The following is a 24,331-nucleotide window of genomic DNA, read 5'->3' on the forward strand; positions in this document are numbered from 1 at the left end:
ACTGAAAAACCCATTTCCCCAACAAATCAAACGCTGAAAGATAAAACTTGAAAAGAATCAATTACACAACAAATTGTGATTAAAAAAATGAAGATGAAAATCAAAATAAAAAATAAATTAGAGTGATTAAAAAAATTAAATTGAAGGATTAAATTAAAAAGAAAAAAACTTTAACAGAAAAAAAAATCAAGATAATAAAGGCTAAATTAAAAATAATATAAATTTTAATTGAAGAATAAAATTGAAAACATAATTTTTTTTATTAAAGAACTAGAAACAAAAATAAACAATAAATAAAAAAATAGAGACCAAAAAACACATACCCTACCCATATACCGGCACGTCTTCATCACACACCAACAAATTTTTTTAAATATTTTTTTAAATGAGAAATACATTAAAAAAAGAAGAAAAAAACATCATGAAAGAACACAAAAAGCCACATACTTATGCCTTGATTTTTGTTTTTTTCGGATAAATATGTATTTTTACTTATTCTAATAAGTGAAAAAAAAAAATCCTTGATCCAGCTGAAATTGTATTTTTTTTTACTTGAGAAGTAAATAAATATTTTGACTTTTTAAAAATTTTGAGAGAACTAAATAATCATTTGTGAGTTTTGTTGACTTCAAAGGTAAAAATATATTTTAACTGCAAAAGTTAAAAAAGATTCACCCCCCGAATAATTCTAATGTAATGTGTAATGTTGAATAGAACTCTAGAAAAAACTATGAAACCACTCTAAGTAACAAAACATCTTATATTTTTTTCACTAAAACTAAAATAATAATTTCACAATGTGAAACTCCAACCTCCTCCTCTGTTAGTATCATGTATTGCAATCCCAACCAAGGGACACAGTTTTATGTTGAAATGGCACAGAGTACAACACAGATATAAGAAAGATCAAATTCCCTAAACCCTAAACACACTAATTTAATACACCTCAAGCAGCGCTTCCTCCTCGGAAAATATTGCTCTTGCTTCTATGCATATATGAGAGCACCACATCAAGAGGAAAAAGAGAACGAATGGTTTTTGCCCTTCTATTTTCCTTGCAACAAAAGTAAAATAATTATAACAACAATAAATAAACGTTTGAGAATACAAGGAAATGGAAAACTTTACATCTGAGGCCCAAGAGGCAGCCTACTCATGATTTGCTGATACAGTGTTCGATTGTTGGAGAGGTTCAGACTAGGTTCTGTCACAGGCCCCACCTTTGGTTCTTCTTTCGGCATCATGAACCCCATTTCGTTCCCAGGATGTTGCTGCGCCAAGTATGGATGAATGGGCATAACAGGCATCTTTGGTTGGCCCTGACCTAAGCCAGCCATTGCAAGATTGGCCAAGCCAGGTTGATTCATTCCAAATGAGAAGCCAGGCGAAGGCCCCAGCTGCTGCCTTCCAGGCAGGCTGAAGGATCCAAATGCAGGAGGCCGCTCAAACCTAGCCATGCTGTTGTGAACCTGTGATGACTCATGTCTGTGAACATGGGTTTGAACAGCAACAGCAGCTTGGCCTGGGGTGGCATTGGAGGTGCCAGAGTTCACATGGCTGCTATTGCGAGCAGCAGGAACATCATGATTGTGCTTCCCCTCATACGTAGTGATCACTGACTTGAGATCATGTGATGCCCTCTCCACATGCTTTCTAACCGTGCAGCCTGCACTAGTACACTTGTAATAACTCCTGCAAAAAATCACCCGATTATCAATTTCAAATTGTGAACAATTGATTTTTTGCCTACTGCACAAGAAAAAAGGATTATTATTATTTGTGGGCGGGGAGTTTGAACAAGAGACCAATGTTGATTTAACAACCTAGGATTTGGATTTCCTTTCACAACTTTCTGCCCATACTTTCGCCAGCGATATCCATCATCAAGGATATCCACCTCACTGGTTGTCTGGACCACAACTCTAGGCTCACGAATAGCTCTGGTGGCTCCACTCATTTCAGTTGCATATGTTTCAATTTTCCTGAGATGTCAAACAACATCAGTAAATCTTGTGCTGATAATAAAGTCATGAGAGGTGCATGCATGGAAAAACAAAGAGATGGAGTGGTAACCTTCTCTTCGACTCAGATTCTTCTCCTTCACCATCGTAACCTACACTGCCATGTGTAGCCCGATCATCATCTTCATCATTTGAAAAGGTAGATGAGGCATCAATGGCATCAGCTGACTCAAAGGGAGTTCCACTCTGAGCCTGTACCGAGGAGGATGGATTCCCAAATTCAGGGCCTGGGCCCCCAGATGCTGAAGATGTAACCTCGACATTGTCACGCCTCCAATCAGAAGTCCCTGCAGCAATTCCCTTTTGTGTACCTGCCCAAGCCGAATCATTAACAGAACCAATCTGTGGAACAACTTGTTCAGGAATGTCCAGTTGTGTATCCAGTGATCCAACAGCTGACCTCCGGTTGGGTAGCGGCTTGGGATGGCTGTGTGCCCCCTTGTATATGATCTCTGTTATATGGCCCTCGAGAGAACGTTCCACTTTCTTCTTAACTGAGCAATTTGGATGAGTGCACTTGTAATAACTCCGTGGATATTCACTTCCTTTTACTTGTTTTTGTCCATATTTTCTAAAATTATATCCCTTGTCAGATGGCGTGCCACCAGCAGCCATTGAATCTCCACTGGCTCTTTGATCTCCTTCTTCATCTTGTTGCTCATCAAGAGGAGAAGAATGCTCAGCATTGCCACCAACAGTATCAAAAGTCCTCTGATCTGCTACGGTATTTCCTCCATTATCCTTTTCAGTTGTCAATTTGAAGAATTCTGCTGGAAAATGAAGGGAGTTTCTACTCTCAGACTGAACTTTGGCGGGTGCAACATCATGTGACTGAAGAGCATTTTCAGAGTGAACAGAAACATCCATACTGGGAAAGGATTGCTGTAGAAAAGTGGCTGAAGTTATCTGTATGAAGAAGGCAAATTTTAACCCTAAGATAGACATATTATTTACCTATTTATATCCACTCCCTTCTAAGTCTCACGCTTGGAGTGCTGTTTTTTTTTTTCCGTCCAAACAAATAGTCAAAAGGCAAGACTGCCAAGTGTAATTACCTTGCTTGTTCCACCAAGGAAAAATGAAGAGCCCGATTCTCCCATAGGCTTGAATGCGAACGAAGATGAATTGATGTCTTCGAAGAAAGTTTCTTTACTATTGTCAGGAAGTTTGGAGCCCGCTGTGGAGTTCTTACTGCTACCATTTGGAAAAAATGAAAACTTTCCAGTAGTTGGAGATGGCTGAGCCTGAGGAGCGAGGCAGAAGAACTCATAAAAAAATGTTTTAACTTTCAGTGTACTATTAATGTAATATAGCGTTGATCTTGGCAAGAGAAAAAATTTAGAGATTTAAGATGCTACTGAGTGACCCTCAAACAATGGTCATTGCCAGATAGAACAGCCTTGAACTGAGTAATTTGAACTCAGAAATATCAAAAAAGCATGTTTTATCAAGGTTTTTCTGTGGCTACTCCAGACATGTTCTGGTGTACAGATATTTAATCCATAGCTTGTCAACCTATTTCCAAATCAAAAGACATTTAATATGCATGTCCAAGCAAAAGACAGTGATTTACAGCAACAACATCATGATAAATGGGTACTTGCAAGGTAGGGCCTACATAGTTTTTGAGCTGCAGCACAAAATTAAAACTTTCGCATTTGACTTAAACATTGATATCTATATCCAAGCTTTCACATAATCCAGATTCGTTGTATGTAATTTCAGTGTGACAAGATTCAGTCATCACATGCCAAATTATCTGTTTCCCAAAATTCCATCAAACATGATGAGATCATGCTTGAATAAACAGAGAAATATGAAGATGAGCTAAAATTATTAATTATTAGAAAAAGCTAAACATCTTCCAGTGATTTCTTAAAATTTAAACGAGCAACCAATAATCTTAAGTAACAAATCAGGGTCCTAATCCGTCAAGATGTGAAGAAAAGGGAAAAGAAGAAAGCAACCACCCCAGAATGAGGACATTGTATTTGGGCAATAAATACAGAAATCAAAAGTAGAAGTCGTACTTATATTTAATTGAGCTCATATTGATCAAAGCTTAACCAGAATTAATGCCTTAGCGCAACAATCTGGCATTTAATAAGTTATGTTATTGGATTCAGTTCTTTGTTATTCTGATCTAACTTGAATAATGCATTGATTGCAAATCTTGAGAGCTTGTCACTGTCTCCTCAGATTCCATTTTTCTCAAAGGTGGCAACAATACTTCTCTTGAAGGCCAAGAGCCAACCAAACAGCATGCAAGAATTTCGAGATTCTAAAACTTACCAAGTTTGAAAGGAAAACTGGAGATTCCAGCAAGGTTGTCGGGCTGAGACCAGGTGGTATTGTCAAATAAGGAGACCTAATCTCAGGGTTCAGTGAAGTTTCAGCAGACCTGATACTTTCTGTATTCAACCTTGGAGCATTAAATCCAGCTCTGGCTGCCATTCTTTCAACGAGACCTCCACGTGAGTTTGATTTTTGCTCAGAAAATGAACCCAATTCAGTCAACTGGGCACCACTAGTTCGTGCTCCATCTTTTTTTTCGGCATTTCCTGTTGTCATCTGCTCTGGTTGTCCCAGAAAGAGCCCTTTAGTTCTATTCTCCCCAGGGGGTTCTGTGATTGTACTTGAGTTAATATCGTCACCTAACATTACTGAGAAAAATGCTCTTGGGCTTGGACTAGGAGGTACCCAGTCACCAATTATAGCAACATTATCATCAATCCCAGCCATGTTTCCAAAACCTTGGAACAAGGTCTGAGGCAGCTATCAGCCAAGGCGTTGGGGACGGCTAAGTTCCTGAAAGGTTTAAGCAAACATATTACTACATGGCTCAATAAAATACAGTTCCAGGAGTTCAAAGAATCACAAATCACAAACATGCCAGAAAACAAAACCCCATAAATTTAGTTGCAAAGGACATGTAAGTAGAAAAAAAGGTCGACAAAAGGTTGCCCTTTTGAACTGAGTTCTTGTTTTACTCAAGCTACAAAACCAACACTTTCACTCAACAAACTGCAACATACTTGAGGTTAGTATACAATAACTGGAAAGCAACACAAAAACAAAAATTGCATCCAAACAATGTATTTTCAGTTATCAAAAAGAGATTCGGCAATAAAGTAACAACTTTGCCAGTAACTTATTCAAATTGAACCCAACTCAGCCTGATTTCCAATTCCAACTAAGCATTTACCAGAAGAAGGGAAAAAGATGAACAAAATGGACAAATGGGCAGTGATGATGATCAAACTGGTTTCCATTTTTGTTAGCTGTCAAAAAGTAGCAACCATTTCTATAATATTACAAATGGATGATAAAAGACGACGTTCTTAATTTGATGATGTTTTATTGAGGAAACCAATAAAATGAAAGGGATAAAACTTCACAAACTTAGAAACACATAACATCCAAGCATAAATATTTCCCATCAAGATCTAACAATAATAAGGCATTTGATATTACCCAAAGAACGCAAAATAAGAAAGATTCTGAAGATAAAAAAAACACCCCACAAAATAAAGTCCAAGATTTAGACTAAAAAGGTGATTTAAATTATGAAGCTGAAGGTCAGTATCTTAAAATGGCAGGGAAGATATACATGTCAGACATACAATAATAACAATAATAATAATAATAAAAAGAATTTCAAAATTTGAGAGATACAAAAAAAAAAAAAAAAAAAGGAGATAGAGAGAGAAGGAGAGAGAATGATTAAAAATGATTACCTGATTGATTAAGGAGTCAGGCTAAGATGATGATATCTTAGGAAAAAGACCCACCACCAGACCTCAACCTTCACCACCACCACCACCAACCTGACCCTTCAATGAATGAAGTCCGGTTCCTTTGATCACCTCTCTGTTTAATTCAATAGAAATGGAAATGACCCACTTTTTTGTTTTAGCCCAAAAATGATATGATGATGTTTATTGATTTTGAAAACCAAAATCACAAAAAGGAATCACCTTTATTTATTTACAGTCAAGAGGTTTTTTATAACAAAAATAAAAACCAACAGACAGGGTTAAAAAGGAGAGGAGATGATTGTGGAAATGGAATGGTGGGGGACCAGAAATGGATGGAATCTTTGAAGAATGAAAAGGAAAAGAAAGCAAACAACAAAAGCTTTATGGAACAGCATGTTTCATCTTCTTGTTTCTAGTTTCTACATTAACCTTCCTCGCTCCCCCAGCATTTTTTAACTACTCTCTTGAATAAATAAACAGCAAGGTGTGGGGCCCTTCTCAGTGGATCCAGTTAGGAAGTGCCACGCGGGTGCTCAAGGGCAGTATTGCCAAGCAGGTCTTGAGATGGGTGGTCGAGATGGATTTGAAAAGGCAGGGTGCAGAGGAGGGAGGGAGGGTTGCAGGGGATTAAGGATTCGGGATTTTGCATAATTAGGGGATTAAAGAGTGGTTGCTGAGGCTAAAATGAAGAGGAAAAACAAGATTCAATAATGGCAAATATGTGTAACGTTGGGGTGTCAAATTTCGTAGGTGCCTAACACCTGTGTGTTTTACCTCCTATGAAAGTGAAAGATGTTATAACTAACTCAATCTTCTATTTAGACCCAATAATCTCCTAATCATTCAGTCCATCCTCTCCTGGTGCCGCGGTTAAAACTGATCTTAGATTCTGGTTTTTGGATTAGTTTTTTCGAATGTTGTTATTATTACCAAATAAAAAAAAAAGAAGTATCCCTCGCACTTTTATTCAAGAACACATTCACCATGGATTTGATGAGTTTTGCTTGCTTTGTGAACGAACGGAGGCCCCAAGGATGCAGGATCATGGAGTCTAGGATGGGGACAAACGGAAAAGGCTTAATTCCCATTTTTAAACCACTCTCTTGGAACCATCTTACACACTCATAATAATAAGGATTAATCTTATATTTCATAGTAATAAATCATAGTAGAGTTTTACATATTCCTTCTGACTGTTAAAGGGATCCAATTCCCTAATCTTTTCAGTGGAAATGCAACGCAGCAGTACCGCCCTCATCCTACTCTCTCCCCTCCTTTGCTAAATAATGGAGAAAGAATTTTCTTTTTGTATTGCTGGTGGTCTGGTCTGATCTGATCTGATCTAGTGAGGAGTTGCCCACTCACCAATCAAGTAATTAAAGCTATTCTTCCTACCATCCTATTCCCCTTTTTTTTTTTTTTAAGAAAAAAAACCCAATTCTTGAAATCTTAAATATTTCAAGTTAAAACTGGAGATGCAATTTTAAGATTATCTTCTTAAGAGAAATAATATTAATTAACCTATAAATTGCTTGAAGATATCCTCACCATCATGGGAAAAAGAAAAAAAAAGTATTGAAAATATATGATCTTTCAAAAGCTATCATAAAGAGAAATAGATATACCAAGTTGTACGTACTGCAATTGTAACATTCCTAACCTCAAACCTACCTTACCCTGTTCATGGACAACCCAGCAATGATCACCAACGCTATGTCACACACGACTAGCCGGCTAGTAGTGGTAAGTTTTCAACCAAAAATCTTTGAATGCACGCAATGAAAAGTTATTTCATGTTTAATCGACAGTGATAAACGATGATCGTCAGATCATTTAATAGCAGGCAGGCAGGCAGGCAACAGTATTATCAACCAAAAAGAATACTTTCACCCCTTTTTCTCTATTCAATCATTCACTCTCAGAATCACAAGTTAAGAGTGAGAAGTAGTGCTGATGCATGCATGGTGCAATCTCACTCTATTTGCTGATTACAAGTATTATTTGCTGGTTTGGTCTGTGATTTTGATGAGGAAAGGATTATCCAGGAAAGGAGACGTCCGATGGGCACTTCTTTCTTTCCTTCATCTCATCTCACCTCACCTCGCTTCCCAGTCAAAAAGATGCTCTTTGACCAAGTGTTTGTCTTTTTTACACTGCCAATGTTTTCTCAACAAATCAAATCCATTGGCAAGTGGACCCCCATTGCAGGACTAATTTCACCTTTCCTGCTGTAACATGCTTGGGAGATTACTGCCTGCTACTGATTTTTAGAAAGAAAAACTAAGAAATGGAAGCAACATCAGAGATGAAATCATGACAGGGATATATGTATATGCTATTTCTTATTTAGTTCTGACATGTGAAATGTTTGTGAAAATATTCTCATCACGGACCTCTATTTTTTTCCAAAGCCGAAGGACCCCTGTACTTTATCTTCAGAATTTGTTGCTCGAGATACCTTGATTCATGCTAGAGACCAAGCAACCGTTTAAGCCTAGTGAGGTGCTGTCTGCTGTGTGACTTTCACAACCTGTTTGTCTCCATTTTTGTCACAAACCCAGGAAAATTATAAAAGAGTTGTTATTGGTGGGGGACCTCAAAAAGGGTGGGATTGGGACGCTGGAAGCTAATCTTGGACTCTTTCAAGGTAAAACTTGAGTCAGAGAATTAGCCAGTTTTCCTGTCAATGGGACCTCTCCTTGGACTGAATTCCATGGCTGAATAATCTCAAGATTCTGTTCCCAGTGGGCCATATGGACCCCATCTTAGAAGAGCTGAAAGAGCCCTGCTATGTAGTAGACGTGTGCCTTGGATTAGCATTGTTTTGGCCCATACTGAGACTAGAGGTAATATTTAGACTTGTCTGTGGGCCTTTCCAAGTCATAGATGTTTTACAGGCATCAATCGTGATTCAGGAAGGACTTGAATGATTAGACAGAAAACGATTGAAGCACTGTAATCCAGGAGATCATGCGTTGAATGCAGGTATCTATCTACACAGTCACATGCAGGTTAGGAAATGCCCTGTAATGTTATGGAAGCTAACTATAGAGAGGGGCCTCAAATCAGGTGCGTGGAGCTGCTCAGTTGAGCTCAATGTAATATTGCTTTAACTTCTCACTGAAATAGCTACATGTAAAATGCATGGTTTGTAATGCCCTGCATCACCAAAAAAGAACATTAGGGACTATGCTAATGCCATGAGAATTGAGAAGGAACAGAAACAATCTTATCCTTAACCAAAAAATAATTAAAAAACAACAACATTGTTATGCATGATCAATCCCACTACTGGATGGATTTGAGACTAGATGACATCTTGGAATTAAAATAAAATAAAATAAAAATAGATTGAAGAAAACAGGAATGGTGGGCCACGTTGGGTTTGTTTTCTTCCCTAAAATCAGAAGCAATCTGAGGACTTTCGGTAGGAAGAATTTGAGTCAGGAAATATTTGTTTACATGCATGCTTATGTTGACAAATGCATCTTTATCAACCACAAGAGTTCTGTCAAGAACATCATGAGAGAGTTTTGAGTCCTGGAGGCTAAATAAAAGAGATGTTGACGATGCTCAAAAGATTCATATTCCTAAACAGAAACCTAGAACTAGACCTTCCTTGATTAAACAGGCAAACAAAGATTATAACGGGCCTAACACTCAACACACAGGATGCCATATATCAGACAAAAATCACCAGCATTTGCTTATGTCACCATATTGTCAAGAGTTGCCTTTTCTTTCTTTATTTATCCGTTTTACACTGCCAATGGATCCTTTGAAAGCGCAACGAGATGAGCACAAGTTGTTACAAGAGATTCCATTACTTGAGATGCTGCTTGTTTACAACTGTTGCAATCAACAACGAGAATATAATTAATATATATTATTCCATTTATATGACCACAGTCTTCACAGGTCTATTTATATGATGCTGCAAGACCACTGGCTTTTTCCCTAAACTTTCCTTTTACATTCTGAATGAATCTCAATAAGATGATGTCAAAAATTCTGCAGTGTTCTTAAAAAGAAACTTGGATAATCTTTAGCTGCCTCCCCAGGGGTGCTTCAGTTAAATGGATGGCGGCGTGTGTTGCAACTTGATTTGGAGGGGGTGTAATAAATCTAAAGCAGCTTGAAACGGTATAGCCTTCATGACGATACGTAAAAGGAAAAAGGCAAAAGACTAATGGGAATGTTACAGAGGTTGACTGGAAAAGAAATGCTTGTGGATCATCATATTCCTGAATCAATTGCTTTAATCCATTCCACATCATCTACTGAAGTTCACTACTAAATGCAAGAAATGCACTTGTGATTTACTTTCCAACAATGCTACCACTACAACTTTACAGAACAGCGTGTTCATTTCTAAAATCATAGCTTCCTATAAACAGCAATAATTGGAAAATAAACAAACAAATAGTGAAGCATCAGTTAGCAAAACTGTGACGGAATAAAGAAGCTAATGGTGAAGAGAGACAAAGTTTCAAGTCTTTTGCATTATACATGGTGATCAATGGAAACAAAAAGTATTAGTTTCCCATCGTTGAGCAACTGAAGGACCCGTTCGTTTGTTCTCTCCCCATTTTCCTGCAACTTTCTCTGTGTCATTTCAGCATTCTATTATTTACAGTAGCTGAAATTTGAAGGATTACCCCATATCCAATTCAGAAGCGCAAATGACCACTTCCATATCTGTAATCACAGGCAGAGCAGATCAAAGGTGCCAAAAGACAAAACCTTATAGTCCAATCAAAAGCTAAACATCATTAGCTAGACTCTTTCTCCCTTAATTCATCAATGCTTGCATCTTTCAAAGAGAAACCATCTAGGATATCGCTTTCAGAGTCAACCTGAAGCTCTTTGAACATAGCCATAACCTGTATCATGGTCGGCCGTCTGAAAGGCCTGTCATCAAGGCACTCGAATGCGATTCTCAAATACTGGTATAATTCAGCTTCTCCAGATTTTTGTGTCATTAACTCAGGGTCCAGTATCCCATTGCTTCTCTTCTCTCTATATAGCTGCTTTGCCCATCCAACAAGGTTGTTATCATCACCAAACTCAGCGGAATCTATTGGCTTCTTGCCTGAGAGGAGCTCCAGAAGTATGACACCATAGCTGTAGACATCCCCTTTCGATGTGCATCTAAAGCTCTGATAATACTCAGGGGGCACATAACCTGGAGTTCCTGCAAGTGTACTCACGCTAAGATGTGTGTCAAGGGCGTTCACCAATCTTGCCATTCCAAAATCCGAAACCCGAGCTTCAAAGTTTTCATCTAAAAGAACATTGCTAGACTTCATGTCACGGTGGATAATGTGAGGTATGCAGCTGTGATGTAGGAAAGCAAGTCCTCTTGCTGAGCCTATTGCAATCTTCTTTCTTGCTGCCCAATCAAGCCTTGAGCATCCTCCTTTGGACCTGTCATGAAGAACAGACTCTAAACTCCCCCATTTCATGTATTCATACACAAGAAGCCTCTCCTCTCCAATTTTGCAGTAACCCAGCAAAGGAACCAGGTTGCGGTGCTTGATCTTCCCAATAGTTTCCATTTCTGCCATAAACTCTCTGTCCCCCTGACCTGTGACATGAATCAGCTTCTTTATAGCAACAACACATCCATCTTTTAGTTGTGCCTTGTATACCTCTCCAAATCCACCAGACCCTATTAAGCTATCAGCACTGAAACCATTCGTAGCTTCAAGTAGATGGGCAAAAGTCAACTTTCTTAGAGGTTTCTCGAAAGTGGCAATGTTGATGCTCAAAGGCTCAGGAACACCTGAAAGTTTCCAGCTGCTGCTACCTGAAGTTGGGAGGCTGTCGATGTACTTCTCCCTCTGTTCTTCCTTCCGCTGGTACCTCTTTACTCGATAAAGAGCCAATGTAAGACCAAAGAGGCATAAGACAAAAAATGTGATGCCAATGACCACCCCTACTTCCACAGATTGCTTCTTTCCCCCAGTGGTAAAACTTTGGGGGTGACCTCCAGAGCTACAAGGGGGCAATGGTACACCGCAGAGGCCAGAATTGTTTTCATACCTGGATTGGGGGAAAGTAGTTAGCTGTCCTCCAGAAGGGATAGGACCAGTGAGGTTGTTGTTCGACACATCAAGATCACTAAGAAATGAGAGAGTCCCTAAAGACCCTGGTAGAAATCCTTGGAGATCATTGTGTGAGAGATCCAGAACTCCAATTGCTTTCAAACCTCCAAAACTATCAGGAATATTTCCGGTTAGCTTATTGTGCCCCAAGTTCAAGACCTGCAAATAGCTCATCGAACCAAAATTTTGAGGGATAGTTCCTGACAACGAATTGTAGGCAAGATCAAGGAATATCATGCTGCCATTTGTGACGAATGTATAAACTGTCATGCCAGAATAAATTCTTGTTGTTGGACAAGAGTGAACCATAGGAAGATTTTCCAACCTTTCTGCCCGGATCCCCTGAAATTCAACCAGTCCCCCAGCTCCTCGGCATGATGTCCCACCCTCATTTCTTACAAATGCAAACTGCTTCCCGGATACAATTCCAGGAACAACTAGACCAGCTTGGTCTGCAAGCTCGGGTGGAAGAGGACCACTTAGGTTGTTGCTGTTCAAATCAAGCCAAATGAGGCTCCGACAATTGCCAATCTCTGGTGGTATTTTCCCGGTAAGTGAATTGTTACCCATTTGGAGAACAGCCAGATTAACTAGATTTCCAACGCCAGCAGGAATTTCTCCAGTAAGCCGGTTGCTGGAAAGGGAAACCCAAATCATATTAGTGCAATTGCCAATGGACTGAGGAATGCTTCCTGTGATGAGATTGTTATTGAGAATCAAAGTCTCGAGGTTTCCTCCATTAACACAAATGCCTTCCGGGATCTCACCAGTGAGATTGTTTGCCCACATAACCAAGTCCAAAAGATTTGGCAAGGTCCAAACCTCCAAGGGAATTGGTCCATTCAAGCTGTTGAAACTAAGATCAATGCTCCTCAGGTTTTTGCAGCTTCCAAGCTCTGATGGAACTTTTCCTGATAGGTAATTATCAGCTAGGAGTAACTTTTGGAGTGCGGTTGGGTTCGAGGAGGAACACAACTTAGAAGGAACATCCCCCGTGAAGCCATTAGAACTGAGGTCAAGCACTTGAAGATGAGTACAATTTGCGAGAGACAGAGGCACGGTACCAGTAATGTTGTTGAATGGAACATACAGATATATCAGACTTTGAAGATTGCTTACAACAGTAGTGAGGAAATCCCCGGAGAGTAGATTGTTGCCAAGATTCAGACTCTGCATAGAAGAACACGATGCAAAAGTCAGCGGCAAGCCACCAGTGAGTTTGTTTGCTGATAGATCCAATTCCTGTAGAGTTCCACAGGTCTGTCCCAACTCAAGAGGAATGTCACCATAAAACAGATTGTGAGCCAGAGACAACTGCCTTAGATTCGTGAAACTCCCCAAAAAGTTACCAGGAATCTTTAATTGTAGCTCGTTACGGGAGAGGTTAAGCGTCTGTAGAAGCACACAGTTCCTCAAACTTAATGGAAATCCAATGCCGGAGAGCCTATTTTGTGACAAACTGAGCCAAGTAAGATTGCAATAGTGCCCAAAATCAAGGCTGGAGAAGTTGGCAGAGAAGTTGTTGTGTGAGAGATCCAAATATTTGAGAGATGGAGAGTCTGCAACAAAATTAGGTGGTATCTCCCCAGATAATAGATTGTATGAGAGGTCTAAAACCGATAGACTGTTGCAGGACAAGGGAGTTACCGCAAGTTTTCCAGCAAGCTTGTTATCGGAGAAGTTAAGAAGATTCAAGTTCTGGCAGGTGGAAAGAGAGTAGGCCAGCCAGGTAGAATCAGAAATAGTATTGCGAGAGAGGTCAAGCTGTAGCAAGGAAGGACTAAATCGAAGGGAACCACCAGGAATGGAATTATGAGAGAGATTAACATAAGAGAGGTGATTGCAAGACTCAAAAAAGGACTTTCTTGGAAGAGGGTCCGAGATGTTGTTTGAAGACAAGTCAAGACTCTCAAGAACACAAGAAGAGGAAGCAGAAAGATCAGAAGCAGAGAAAGAATTGCCTTGCAAATAAAGATGTTTGAGAGATGGCAAGGCCCCAGTTAGGTTATAGAGGTTTAGGGTTCCAATGAGACCACCGTTGGTGAGGTTGAGAGTGGTGACATGGGAATCAAGAGAGCAAGAGATGCCTGACCATGAACATGGAGTAGCAGAATTCGGAGACCAGTTGGCTAATAAATTATTTGGATCAGATTGAACAGAGGATTTCTTGAAGGCTAATAATCCCACAACTTCATTATTGGTACTTTGCTGCGATGACAACTCTCTGGTTTGTGATGATGATGGCATAAATAACAACAGCAACAGCAACACATAACCAAAGATTCTAATCATGGCTTTGTGTGGTGGCCTTTGTGATGATATCCTCCATTGTTTCTTCATTTTTTTTTTCTTTTGGGGTTAATCTGGATGTTCAGATTTGCTGAAATATCCCCTCTTAATTAGTCTCTCTGCATTACTGGTGCAATTGAATCAATCTTGAAAAAATGAAAGCTTAATCTCTCCTTTCTTCTGTCTGTTAGCTTCTCTGTATCTTCCTTCCAATCAAAGAAGCATCTTTCCCAAAGCATTTAGAGATCTGTTCTTAATTAAATCCTCTTCTGAGGTTTCATATTTCACCAAATTTCCAAACTTTGACTTGTTGCTTGAAAATCTGAAATAAAGAAAAAAGTAGTATTAATTAATAATAAATTAAGAAAAGAAAGAGATGGTGGAAATCACTATCAAGGTAGTAATCAAGTGTACTAAAATTCCAAACCTTTACCCCAAAAAAACTGATAATAATAACATCAAAAAATTAAAAAAGAGAGAGAGAAGAGGGGGGGGATTTACCTGGAGAAGTTATGAAGCAGAGGGAAGGTGATGTGATGGTTTCTTGTAGAGTACAAATTAAGTCCAAGGAAATCAGAGAATCAGTTAAGGAAGAAGACAGAAGAGTGCGTGTGTGTGTGAGGGGAAGGGTACGATGTGCAGAAAGAAAGAAATGTCGGCTGTCACTTGTTGACAGATAGCATTACCACCGTGTGACAGACATAAACTAGTACTGGAAATAGCATTACCAATTAAATAAACCAAAATTATTCAAGAATCAGCCAGAAACACGAACAAGAACAAGCAGTCGTGCTAGGCTGCTCAGCCCAGGTGCAAGGCAGAGGTGGAGGCTTAGGAGAAGGAGGAGAAGAAGAAAATAGGCATAGAAGTAAAGAAAGAAAAAGATGTCAAGACCAAGTAAAGTGACATCTCCACACGCACACATTTCAGAGGGAGAGAGAGGAGAATAGAATATTAGTAGTAGTGAGTCTCTTGAGAGAACAAGTTGAATGGTGGTGCATTGGGGGCAGGCAAGGGAACAGAGAGAGAGAGAGAGAGAGAGAGAGGGCAGAGAGAGACAGGAAGGAAGGGAAGGGAAGGGAAGGGAAGAGTGAATTGTGGGAGATGTGAATCTGTTGCTCCCCCACTTATTTTTTAAAATTTGTTCTCATTTTTCGGGTACAGTCAAACCTTTGGATTTGATTCTCTCTTCTCTCTCCCTTCCAAACTCCATCTTTTCTAGGAACTAGGAGGAGGAGGAGGAGCTTTTGGCTTGCTTGGACGCCTCTCCCTCATATAAATATATATATATATATATATATATATATATTCCATTTCTCACCTCAATTTCTTTTCCTTTCTTTAATCTTTCATACTCCACGGTACTTCTTCTACTGTATCGAAATCTTCATTTTCCGAATTTAATTAAATAAAATACTGAGAAAGCTACATCCTAATACTCGTGCATAATAACTAGAAATCTGTAGCTTTTTACCCCCAACGTGTATCTCATCTTAACATGCCATAAGACACGCTAGCTCACCACCCTAAGTTTGCCCCTTTTTTGGCACTTCACTGCCCCGCCCCTCCACGACTCTTTTCTTTTCATCTCTGAATCATCTTCGATGATGATGTAGTTTAGTTTACTCACCGCCATATTCGATTCGAATGTATATTCAGGTGTGCAGGTATGGCAAAACACAAGAAAAAGATGAAGAAAATCCCAGCCTATTTGCTCTCTCTCTCAAATTTCACGTTCCATGAAAATTAATTTGCACCCGATACATGTTTGTATTAGGATTACCATTATTGTTGCTCGGGGAAATTTCTTATAGAGGCAGTAGCAGCTAGCGCTCCTAACTCCAGCTAGCATGCACTTCAGTTCAGACAACAATATTAAAAAGATTCTAAATATCATTCTCCTCCTCTTCTTCCTTGTTATTATTATTACGATAAGTAAAGAATTTTCCAAGTCAATTGTTAGCAAATCCGGCCGGCGCTAGTATAAAAATAACTCCCATGACATGAAATACTTGTAGTGGAGTACCCGAAAGGCAACTCAATCTAAGCTGTCAAGTTTTCCTTCTTTATTTTCATTGCCATTCATGATTTATATAATTAATCTATGTTAATATATATTGGGAATATATGTACAATTCCTCGATTAGTTTTAATTTAATTAATTATGAACCAGCCTTTTTTTCTTCGGCGTTACTCTTGATTCGTTCCTTGGAAAGTTGAATTATATTTATTTTATAATAAATTATACCCTTTTCAAATTGTTTTTTTATTTGAAAGATATTAAATTAATTTTTTTTAATTAATTGTTTTTTATATATAGTTTGGATGTGCTCTATAAAAATATTATTTTAATATATTTTTAATTAAAAAACATTAATTCAACACCAAACACCCACTTACTATATTTATCTATCCGTCTCCAAATCATTTGTATTTTGTCCTTATAAATAGGCAATTAATAATAATAATAATAATAATAATAATAATAATAATAATAATAATGTGAGGAGATAGCAACATCTTGTAAAAGAAGGTAACGACCCTCTGTTTTCTATGAAATTACACATCAAATTAATTGGTAGGTTCATATTCCTATCTATCCAATATGAACAAGCTCTTTTAAGTGTTAAAATTGAGTTTTCGTAATCAGGTTTTAAACAATTGAATTCGCAGGTAAGATAAAATTACACGTAGCAAATTTATTTACTTCATAATTAAGCTCATTCCAAGTCGATTTTTTTTTTATTATTATTATTGAAAGATAGAATTTGTCAAATAATTGCCACTAATAAGAAATACGGGCACGTTCCTTATATATTTTATTCTTAAGAGTCAATATATATTAAACCCCCACAAATCATATATATGGACATGGATTGGCAAGCAAGAATGAAGCAACGATAGCTGTAAAGTGCAATATTGTTGCTGTTAATTTTATTTCCTTGATGCATTATGTAGTATATAATTATATTATACACTTAATTTGTAGTTGAAGCCATAGTGAATGAGAAATAGAACACCCAACCACAGAGGGAGAGGTAATGACGTTAGGTAGGATAGACCCAAAGAAAAATTAATTGAGAAAAATACATGTAGTAGTTGTTGGTGTCTGGTTTCAGGTCAATGGTTATTGTGGGTGTGCATGCATGAAACAAGAAGAGGCTTACTTAATTAGCCAAGGCAGCATAAGAGAATGCATGCGCATCGATGATCTCTTACATCATGATATTGAAACTGAAAGAAGGATTAATTAAATTGAAAAACCCTAAGTTGTAATTAAGATTAAAAAAAGAGAGAGAATCCCTTGGCGTAGGGATATCGGATGTAGTGGAAGGGACAACATCTTGCTTGGAAAGTGGTGGGTTCCCTATACTATGGAGTACTACTGGTATTTCTATGTTAATTTATAATAATGACGATAATCACCAACATGTATAGACATCTTTGATTCTCGAAGGATGATACAGATTGGTAGAAGGCTGAGCATAGGCAGGCAGGCACGGGGCGCGGGACGTCGGGCTAGCTAGATGGCTATGGATATTGGATTATGGAAGTGTGTGGCTTGGTTGTCTGGCACCAAATCACATGAAAAAAAGAAAAGGGGGAAGATGAAGGGGAGCGGGGAAGCATTTTGTCTCTATACACACACCACACGAGTGCATCTTGTCGTCTCCTACCTAGCTAATACCTCCCTCCTCAATATATATATTTCACAATATTCCTCGTAAAATTCAATAAATATATAATAACCCCATATTGGGCTAGCTAGGCTTCGTGATATCAAAGTACTCTGCTGCTCTCTTTCAAGTTAAAACATTATTCTTACAAAGGAAGAGGACAAATTAATCCATCTCTTCCACGAGTCACAACCCCACAACACGTGTAGTAGAGAGATGAGACAAGAGGTCCTTTTCCATGTAAGACTTGTAAGATGCATGGATGGATAACAGGGTAGAAAAATTTGAAACTTGATTATATTAAAGAGATTAAATACGACAACGATTATTAAGAAAAAAAAAAGCACATAAATACTACTTGTTTTCAGATAGAAAACAGCGGAATCCAGGCAGATTTCTGAACCCATATCCCTTTTGATATATATATATATATATATATATATATATATATATATATGTTGATTAAAGAGTTTATCAAAGACAGGAGTACTGTGGCCCCTCCCTCTTACCAAAGCCAAGACTTTTCATTAACGTTGGTCATTAACTCCTACTTGGTCACTATTTAATTTCCCAACTTGTGGAAGTGTGAAAGAAACCCCACTGTTTATTAATTAAGTGTCCTTTTCATTTTGCCACACGAGCGTCTCTCTTTTCATCAATTCAATTCATTCATTCATGCAGAATATTACATTTGATCGAGTCGATGGTATTACTGCTCTCTTTTTCTGTTTTTTTACCCTTTTTTTCATACGGATATATATTCAATTCTTTCTTAATGGGATCTTACCTTAGCTAGGCACCGAGTTTGAAACAATGACATGAGAGTAAATTATTAATAATCGTTTTGGTCACACGCGCGATTGAAATGATACACTGATCTATTTGATGAGACGTTGTGCTATTCAGCATGGGAGTAGTTTCGTTTGAATGAAGGTGGTGCTGATTTCTTTTGAAAATTTGAAACAATCGTAATATTCCTTTAGGTCTCCTTGAGCGGGTGAAAAAGTAGGGCAAAAACCATTTGGTCTAGCTGGTAATAGTAATGGCAATTAGTGAACGAATTGTGGTGGAGGTAAAGGGGACCCTTGCGAAATATTTGACTCGGAAGATGTGCGTAATATCGGGTGATAGAAAACGTGCCCAGCATATATATATATATATATATATATATATATATATATATATGCAAATGGTAGGGACATTAGCTGGAATTGGTTAGCTTAGAATAGACGTCTAATTGCTGCTACACACACATCCTGATTTAATGCCATATCTAGGGTTTGGCAGGCACTGCATCTGCAATCTTCCAAAGCCTACAAATTTGGACTTTTCTTTAACATTCAAACTCTTTTTTTTCGCGATGAGAATAGTATCTTTAAACTAATTTACGCTACACAAAAGAGAGAGAATGCCTTACAAGATCTTTACTTGTGGAGATTTTACTTTTTTTTATAAAAAAAATTGAGTTCGAAATTTAACATCATTATTAAACTTGTTTAAGGTTGTGTTTTTAAAATTGATTGAAAAATGAATATAATCTCGAGTAATGTATAAATTGATTTATAATTATTATTTACTATTGATTTAAAAAGAATGATATGAAAGAGAATTAAAGGAGATATATCGTTAATTCTTCCTTTTCTATTTTGATTGCATAAAGGTTAAATTATTTTTGTGGGACACCATTAAGTCATTAATAAGTCAGTTTTTTAAAATTATTTTTTATTTTTTTTTGTTTTTTATACTATCACAATATTAAAATTGTAAATAAATATCTAAAAAAACATCAATTTGATATTTATTTTAACAAAAAAAATAATACAAAAAACATTTTAAAAATCAAATTATAATTAACGCAAACACTTACAAGGAGATCGATCCTTTTCCTAAATTAGTGCTGTTTAAAGCATAATTAGTAATGTACCAACTTTATTACTCATCCATATCTAGTGGGATCATAATTGCTTGATTTATTACTTCTACTCTTGTAAGTTTGTAATAATAGTTCTGGAAGCTAATATTATTATTCAATGAAAAAATGAGTAAAAAGTGGGAACCACGTTTTTCTTCCTTTCTTTTTTCCATACGGGAGGGGACCTGCATGCCTCAATCTCTTTAATTTCTTCGTTTAAACCTAACCAGTGATCACGAGACAAAGGATTTGATACTTTTCTCTTCTTCTTCTTTTTTGTTTTTAGAAGCTAGCCTTTTTAATTTGCTTTGACACTAGGAACCGGCCAAATTATGAGTGAAAACAAATGTTATGAACAATCAATGTCCTATCGTAGTCATGGACTTTCATCATCATGCCACCGTATATACATCTATTCCAAAGTTCAAGTTATTTCGATCGACACGTTATGATATCATATGATATTATTGATCATCCAGAGCCTGCCGGAGGAAATGGAAAACTTGAGCAATTAACTGAGATCCCTCTTAAAAAAAAAAATCAAGAATAACAAAGTTATATTTACCGATTATACTTTATGAAATGAAAATTACCTCCACTTAATAAAAAATTTCAAATGGATCCCTATTTAACAAAAAAATAATAATTCAAGAACAAGAAAGTTATATTTACTAATTATACTTTATGAAATGAAAATGACCTTCACTTAATAAAAGGTTTCAAATGGAAAATTAAGCATTCAACTTCATTGTACAAGCCAAAGATGAATGGTGCCGTAAAAGCCACTAACAAGAATGTCAAGAAAATTATTTGGAAAATGATAATCACTTATAGAGATTGGCATGAGATGTTGTCATTTGCTCTCCACACATATCGCTCTGCAGTCAGAACCTCAACAGGAACTACTCCGTATTCTCTGGTACATGGGATGGAGGGGGTGATGCATTTAAAAGTGAAAATCTCATCGCTAAGAGTATTTATAGATTCTGAACTAGAAAAGGCCAAGTGGGCCAAAGTGAGATATGAACAGCTAAACTCGATCAATGAAAAGAGGATAGCTTTGATTTTTCATCATCAACTCTACCAAAAAAGAATGGCTAAGGCATATGATACGAAGGTTAGACCTCAGTTGTTCTTGGAAGAAGATCTAATGCTGAAGGAAATATTGCCTTTACTAGAAGAAGATCGAAGAAAATAGGCGCTAAATTACAAGGCTCTCTATGTAGTGAAGAAGGATTTCTCAGGAGGAGCTTTGAGGTTGTCTAGAATGGATGGAGAAGATCGAGCTATACCTGTGAATTCTAATTCTGTAAAAAGAAATTATGTATGATGTGTTTAATTTTCTCCCGAATCAATAAAGTGAAGTTTGGCCATGAATTCTTCGTGTAAATAACCTTTTTTTAAAAAAAATTGCATGATCTCACAACATTTAAATTGCTTTTCCTAAAAGAAAAAAATCTTGAAAGAACTAGATTTTGTGCATGATTACAAGAAATGAATCATAAAACGCTCAAGATGAGATTTAAGCAATTCTCGATTAAGAGGTGACCAAACCAAACAAACCAAAGCTAACCATGAGATAAAACCTTGTCTCTGAATAACATTTTGAATTGCATGGATAAATGGTTAGGCAATCACTCTATAATCACCAACAAGTTTCTTTCAAGAAGAGGACAAAGTTTATCAATCTTAACGATGTGTGTTTGAAATGAGGAAAAGCCATTTTTTTGTTATCCTTTCACTTTCTAAGAATATATCCGTTGTGATCCTCATTTGAGCATGAATGAGTTTTTCTTTATGAAACCCTTACTATGATCACGTCTCATTATGGGGGGCAAAAAAAAAGCAAAAGGCTAAAATACACTCATGGATCTATAAAAGTCATAACTCAAGATAAGGGGGCACATCATAAAAGAGGAGGGATAAGAAAAAGAGCAAAAAATATATAAAAGAAAGGAAAATAAAAGAAAATAATGGTTTAATGATGCTTTAAGACTAAGATAAAGATCCCTAAGCAAGATTCTTCATTAAGAAAAGAGAGCATCCAAATATAGTCTTTGAGACAACTTCACAAGAAAAAAAGAGGCAGAAGAAAAGTGATCGTAAGTCTTTAAACCCTCAAATACTTTTGAGCTTCAAAAGCATCAATTCCTTTCATAACCCACAATCATAGCCTACATTACGAGCTTTTAGAAGTCCTTTCTAATCGAGTGCACATAACCTGGGTTGATAAACGACGATCTTACGACGTGATAAATGAGTAATGACCCGCTTTTATCTTTGCAAGAAAAATGTAAATCCTAACATGAGGCAAAACTTTTTTCTACACGGAATTTTCAAGTAAATACTTGAAACCTTTTGAAAAAACTTAAACAGAAAGTCACCTCTTGTAAAATCTTGATCTAAAGACAAACCGCGTTCTGAAAGTGACGCGGCACAAAACGCTGATGATTCGTGATTTCGTTCACGAAGATGAAAATTGTTGATATCGTTCAACAAAACGATCTTTAAACCCAGACTTAAGAGGAATTCTGAACTGAATACTTAAGCAAAATTGTTATTTTCATATGTGGTTACAACAAACTAAATATAGAAACAAATCATTAAAGCTACTATTAAAACTCCAGATAACATAGTAATTAAAATGCATGAATAAAGATAGAATGTCTAGATTCGATCAATGACCAGATTCACTCCATTAATTGCAGTAGACTTTAATAATCAGCTTCAACGTTTCAAAAGACTTCATTAATGATGGTTGGCTTTGGAGTGGACTTAATTTGGTTGCGGCTCCCCATTTTCCTGCAGTTCTTAATTTGGCTGCAACTCTTCATTATCCTGCGGTTCCCCATCAGAAAGCCGATAAAACCTTTAGTAGGAATTGCTTAAAGAACTTTTTTTGATGCATACATTGAAAGTTTCAGTTTTCATGAACAAAATCAATTCTTTTGAAGATTTTATTCTCGAAAAGATTTATATGCTGAAACAAAACCAAAAAGCCCTTCAAGAGCATGATAAAAAGCAATGTCAAATAATATATTTTGTTAGAAAGAGAAAGGGCCACATATAAAAAGTTAGAGACTTTTTCCCAAACATGTGATAGGTAAGAGAGGCAGCACGAGAAACAGAGCCTGATTTTGGTACTCTTCCCTGACTCTAGCATATAATTTCAAACACATGAACAAGCTTACACCAAAAAATGGAGTTAATAGGAAATCCAAGAAAGGATGGGACCTGTATTTCCGAACTAGGTAAGAATGTATGCATTCAACCTTAAAAATTGCACAGGTTTTTATTTTACAAAAAAATTCTTGAAATTAAACTCAGATGAGTCAAAAGAATGCTTAAGAAAGAGTCTTTAGGAAAGCTCTAGTTAAAAGGGATCGTCAAATGGGGTCTCAGATTGACCGAGCTGAAGACAAAGATTTTAGTTTTGGTTAAAGGAAATCATGAGATTGAGATTTCAGGTTGACCGAGCTATAAACAGAAATTTTAGTTCTGGTCAAAGGGGATTATCAGATGGAGTCTCAGATTGACCGAGCTGAAGACAAAGTTTTTAGTTCTAGTTAAAGATAATTTTAGATTGAGATTTCAAGTTAACCGAACTGTAGACATGAATTTAGGTTTTGGTTAAAGGGGGTCTTTAGATTGAGATTTCAGGTTAACCTAACTAAAAATAAAGATTTTAATTCTAGTTAAAGGGGATCGCCAGATGGGATCTCATATTAACCGAGTTGAAGATAAAGATTTTAGTTCTGGTTAAAGAGAATTGCTAGATTGGGATTTCAATGTGATCTCTAGATGGGATTTCAGGTTGACCAAGCAGCAAACAAAAATTTTAGTTCTAGTTAAAAGGAATAGTCAGATTGAAATTTCAGGTCGACTGAACTACAAACAAATGTTTTGGTTCTAGTTAAAGAGAATCGTCAGATTGAGATTTCAAGTTAACCCAACCAAAGACCTATTTAGGTTAAAGGAGATCGTCATATTGAGATCTCAGGTTGACCAAACTTTTGGTAAAGATTTTAGTTCTGATTAAAAAGAATCGCTAAATTTGGGTCTCAAGATAATCAAGTTGTACATAGTTTTGATCGTAGTTCCAATTGAAAGGGATTGCTGAAAAGATAGAGTTTCAGGTCAACCAAACTAAAAGCTTTGAGAAGTTTAGTTTTGAAGAACAATTTGTTTGCCTTTACAAACATACTATGCAAATCACTTAATCAGTCTTTGGTCTGTAAGTATTGTAATGAGAGAGCATCTGTTGTTACTCATTTTTTGGGGTCCCCACACAAAAACAAAAGAGAGAGGGGGAAAAGAGAAAATACAAAAAAAAATAAAAAATATTGGATGAAAATAAAAAAATATATCAATAAGAAGAATATGGCAGAACACCTAGGGAATTGCCGCAGATTGGTTAGGGAGGATTAAATATACAAAAATTAAATTTTGACAGTATATTTTCGACTCATGAAGACCTTATTGGCAAAGAAAATTCAATTTGAGTAAGAGAAATTAAAAGGTGGATATTTAAGGAATTAAATTCAATTCAATTCAATTTAGAGGGTTT

At 36.9% G+C, this 24,331-nt stretch overlaps 2 protein-coding genes across 7 annotated transcripts; both read right to left on the reverse strand.

Annotated features, from left to right (window-relative positions):
* Window positions 1–800: 800 nt before the first annotated feature.
* On the reverse strand, window positions 801–6,234 carry LOC7471719 (probable WRKY transcription factor 2). 6 transcript variants are annotated; one of them, XM_024585466.2, is made up of 7 exons: window positions 5,759–6,234; window positions 4,314–4,829; window positions 3,077–3,265; window positions 2,074–2,927; window positions 1,824–1,982; window positions 1,154–1,692; window positions 801–1,054 (listed from the first exon to the last, which is right to left on the reverse strand). In XM_024585466.2, exons 2-7 carry the CDS (start codon window positions 4,761–4,763, stop codon window positions 1,047–1,049), a joined length of 2,199 nt encoding a protein of 732 aa, XP_024441234.1. In that variant the 5' UTR covers window positions 4,764–4,829; window positions 5,759–6,234; the 3' UTR covers window positions 801–1,046. The 6 variants fall into 6 exon arrangements, with proteins under 6 accessions (XP_024441234.1, XP_002300596.2, XP_024441213.1 ...); XM_002300560.4 differs by having other exon boundaries at window positions 801–1,692; window positions 2,074–2,903; XM_024585445.2 differs by having other exon boundaries at window positions 801–1,692.
* A 3,752-nt stretch (window positions 6,235–9,986) lies between these two features.
* Window positions 9,987–15,424, reverse strand: LOC7471720 (receptor-like protein kinase BRI1-like 3). Its single transcript, XM_024590677.2, has 2 exons — window positions 14,677–15,424; window positions 9,987–14,497 (listed from the first exon to the last, which is right to left on the reverse strand). The coding sequence occupies exon 2, from the start codon at window positions 14,224–14,226 to the stop codon at window positions 10,552–10,554; it is 3,675 nt and encodes a 1,224-aa protein (XP_024446445.1). The 5' UTR covers window positions 14,227–14,497; window positions 14,677–15,424; the 3' UTR covers window positions 9,987–10,551.
* Window positions 15,425–24,331: the final 8,907 nt, after the last annotated feature.

This window comes from Populus trichocarpa, chromosome 1 (assembly GCF_000002775.5).
Source record: "Populus trichocarpa isolate Nisqually-1 chromosome 1, P.trichocarpa_v4.1, whole genome shotgun sequence".
NCBI classification, from domain to species: Eukaryota; Viridiplantae; Streptophyta; class Magnoliopsida; order Malpighiales; family Salicaceae; genus Populus; species Populus trichocarpa.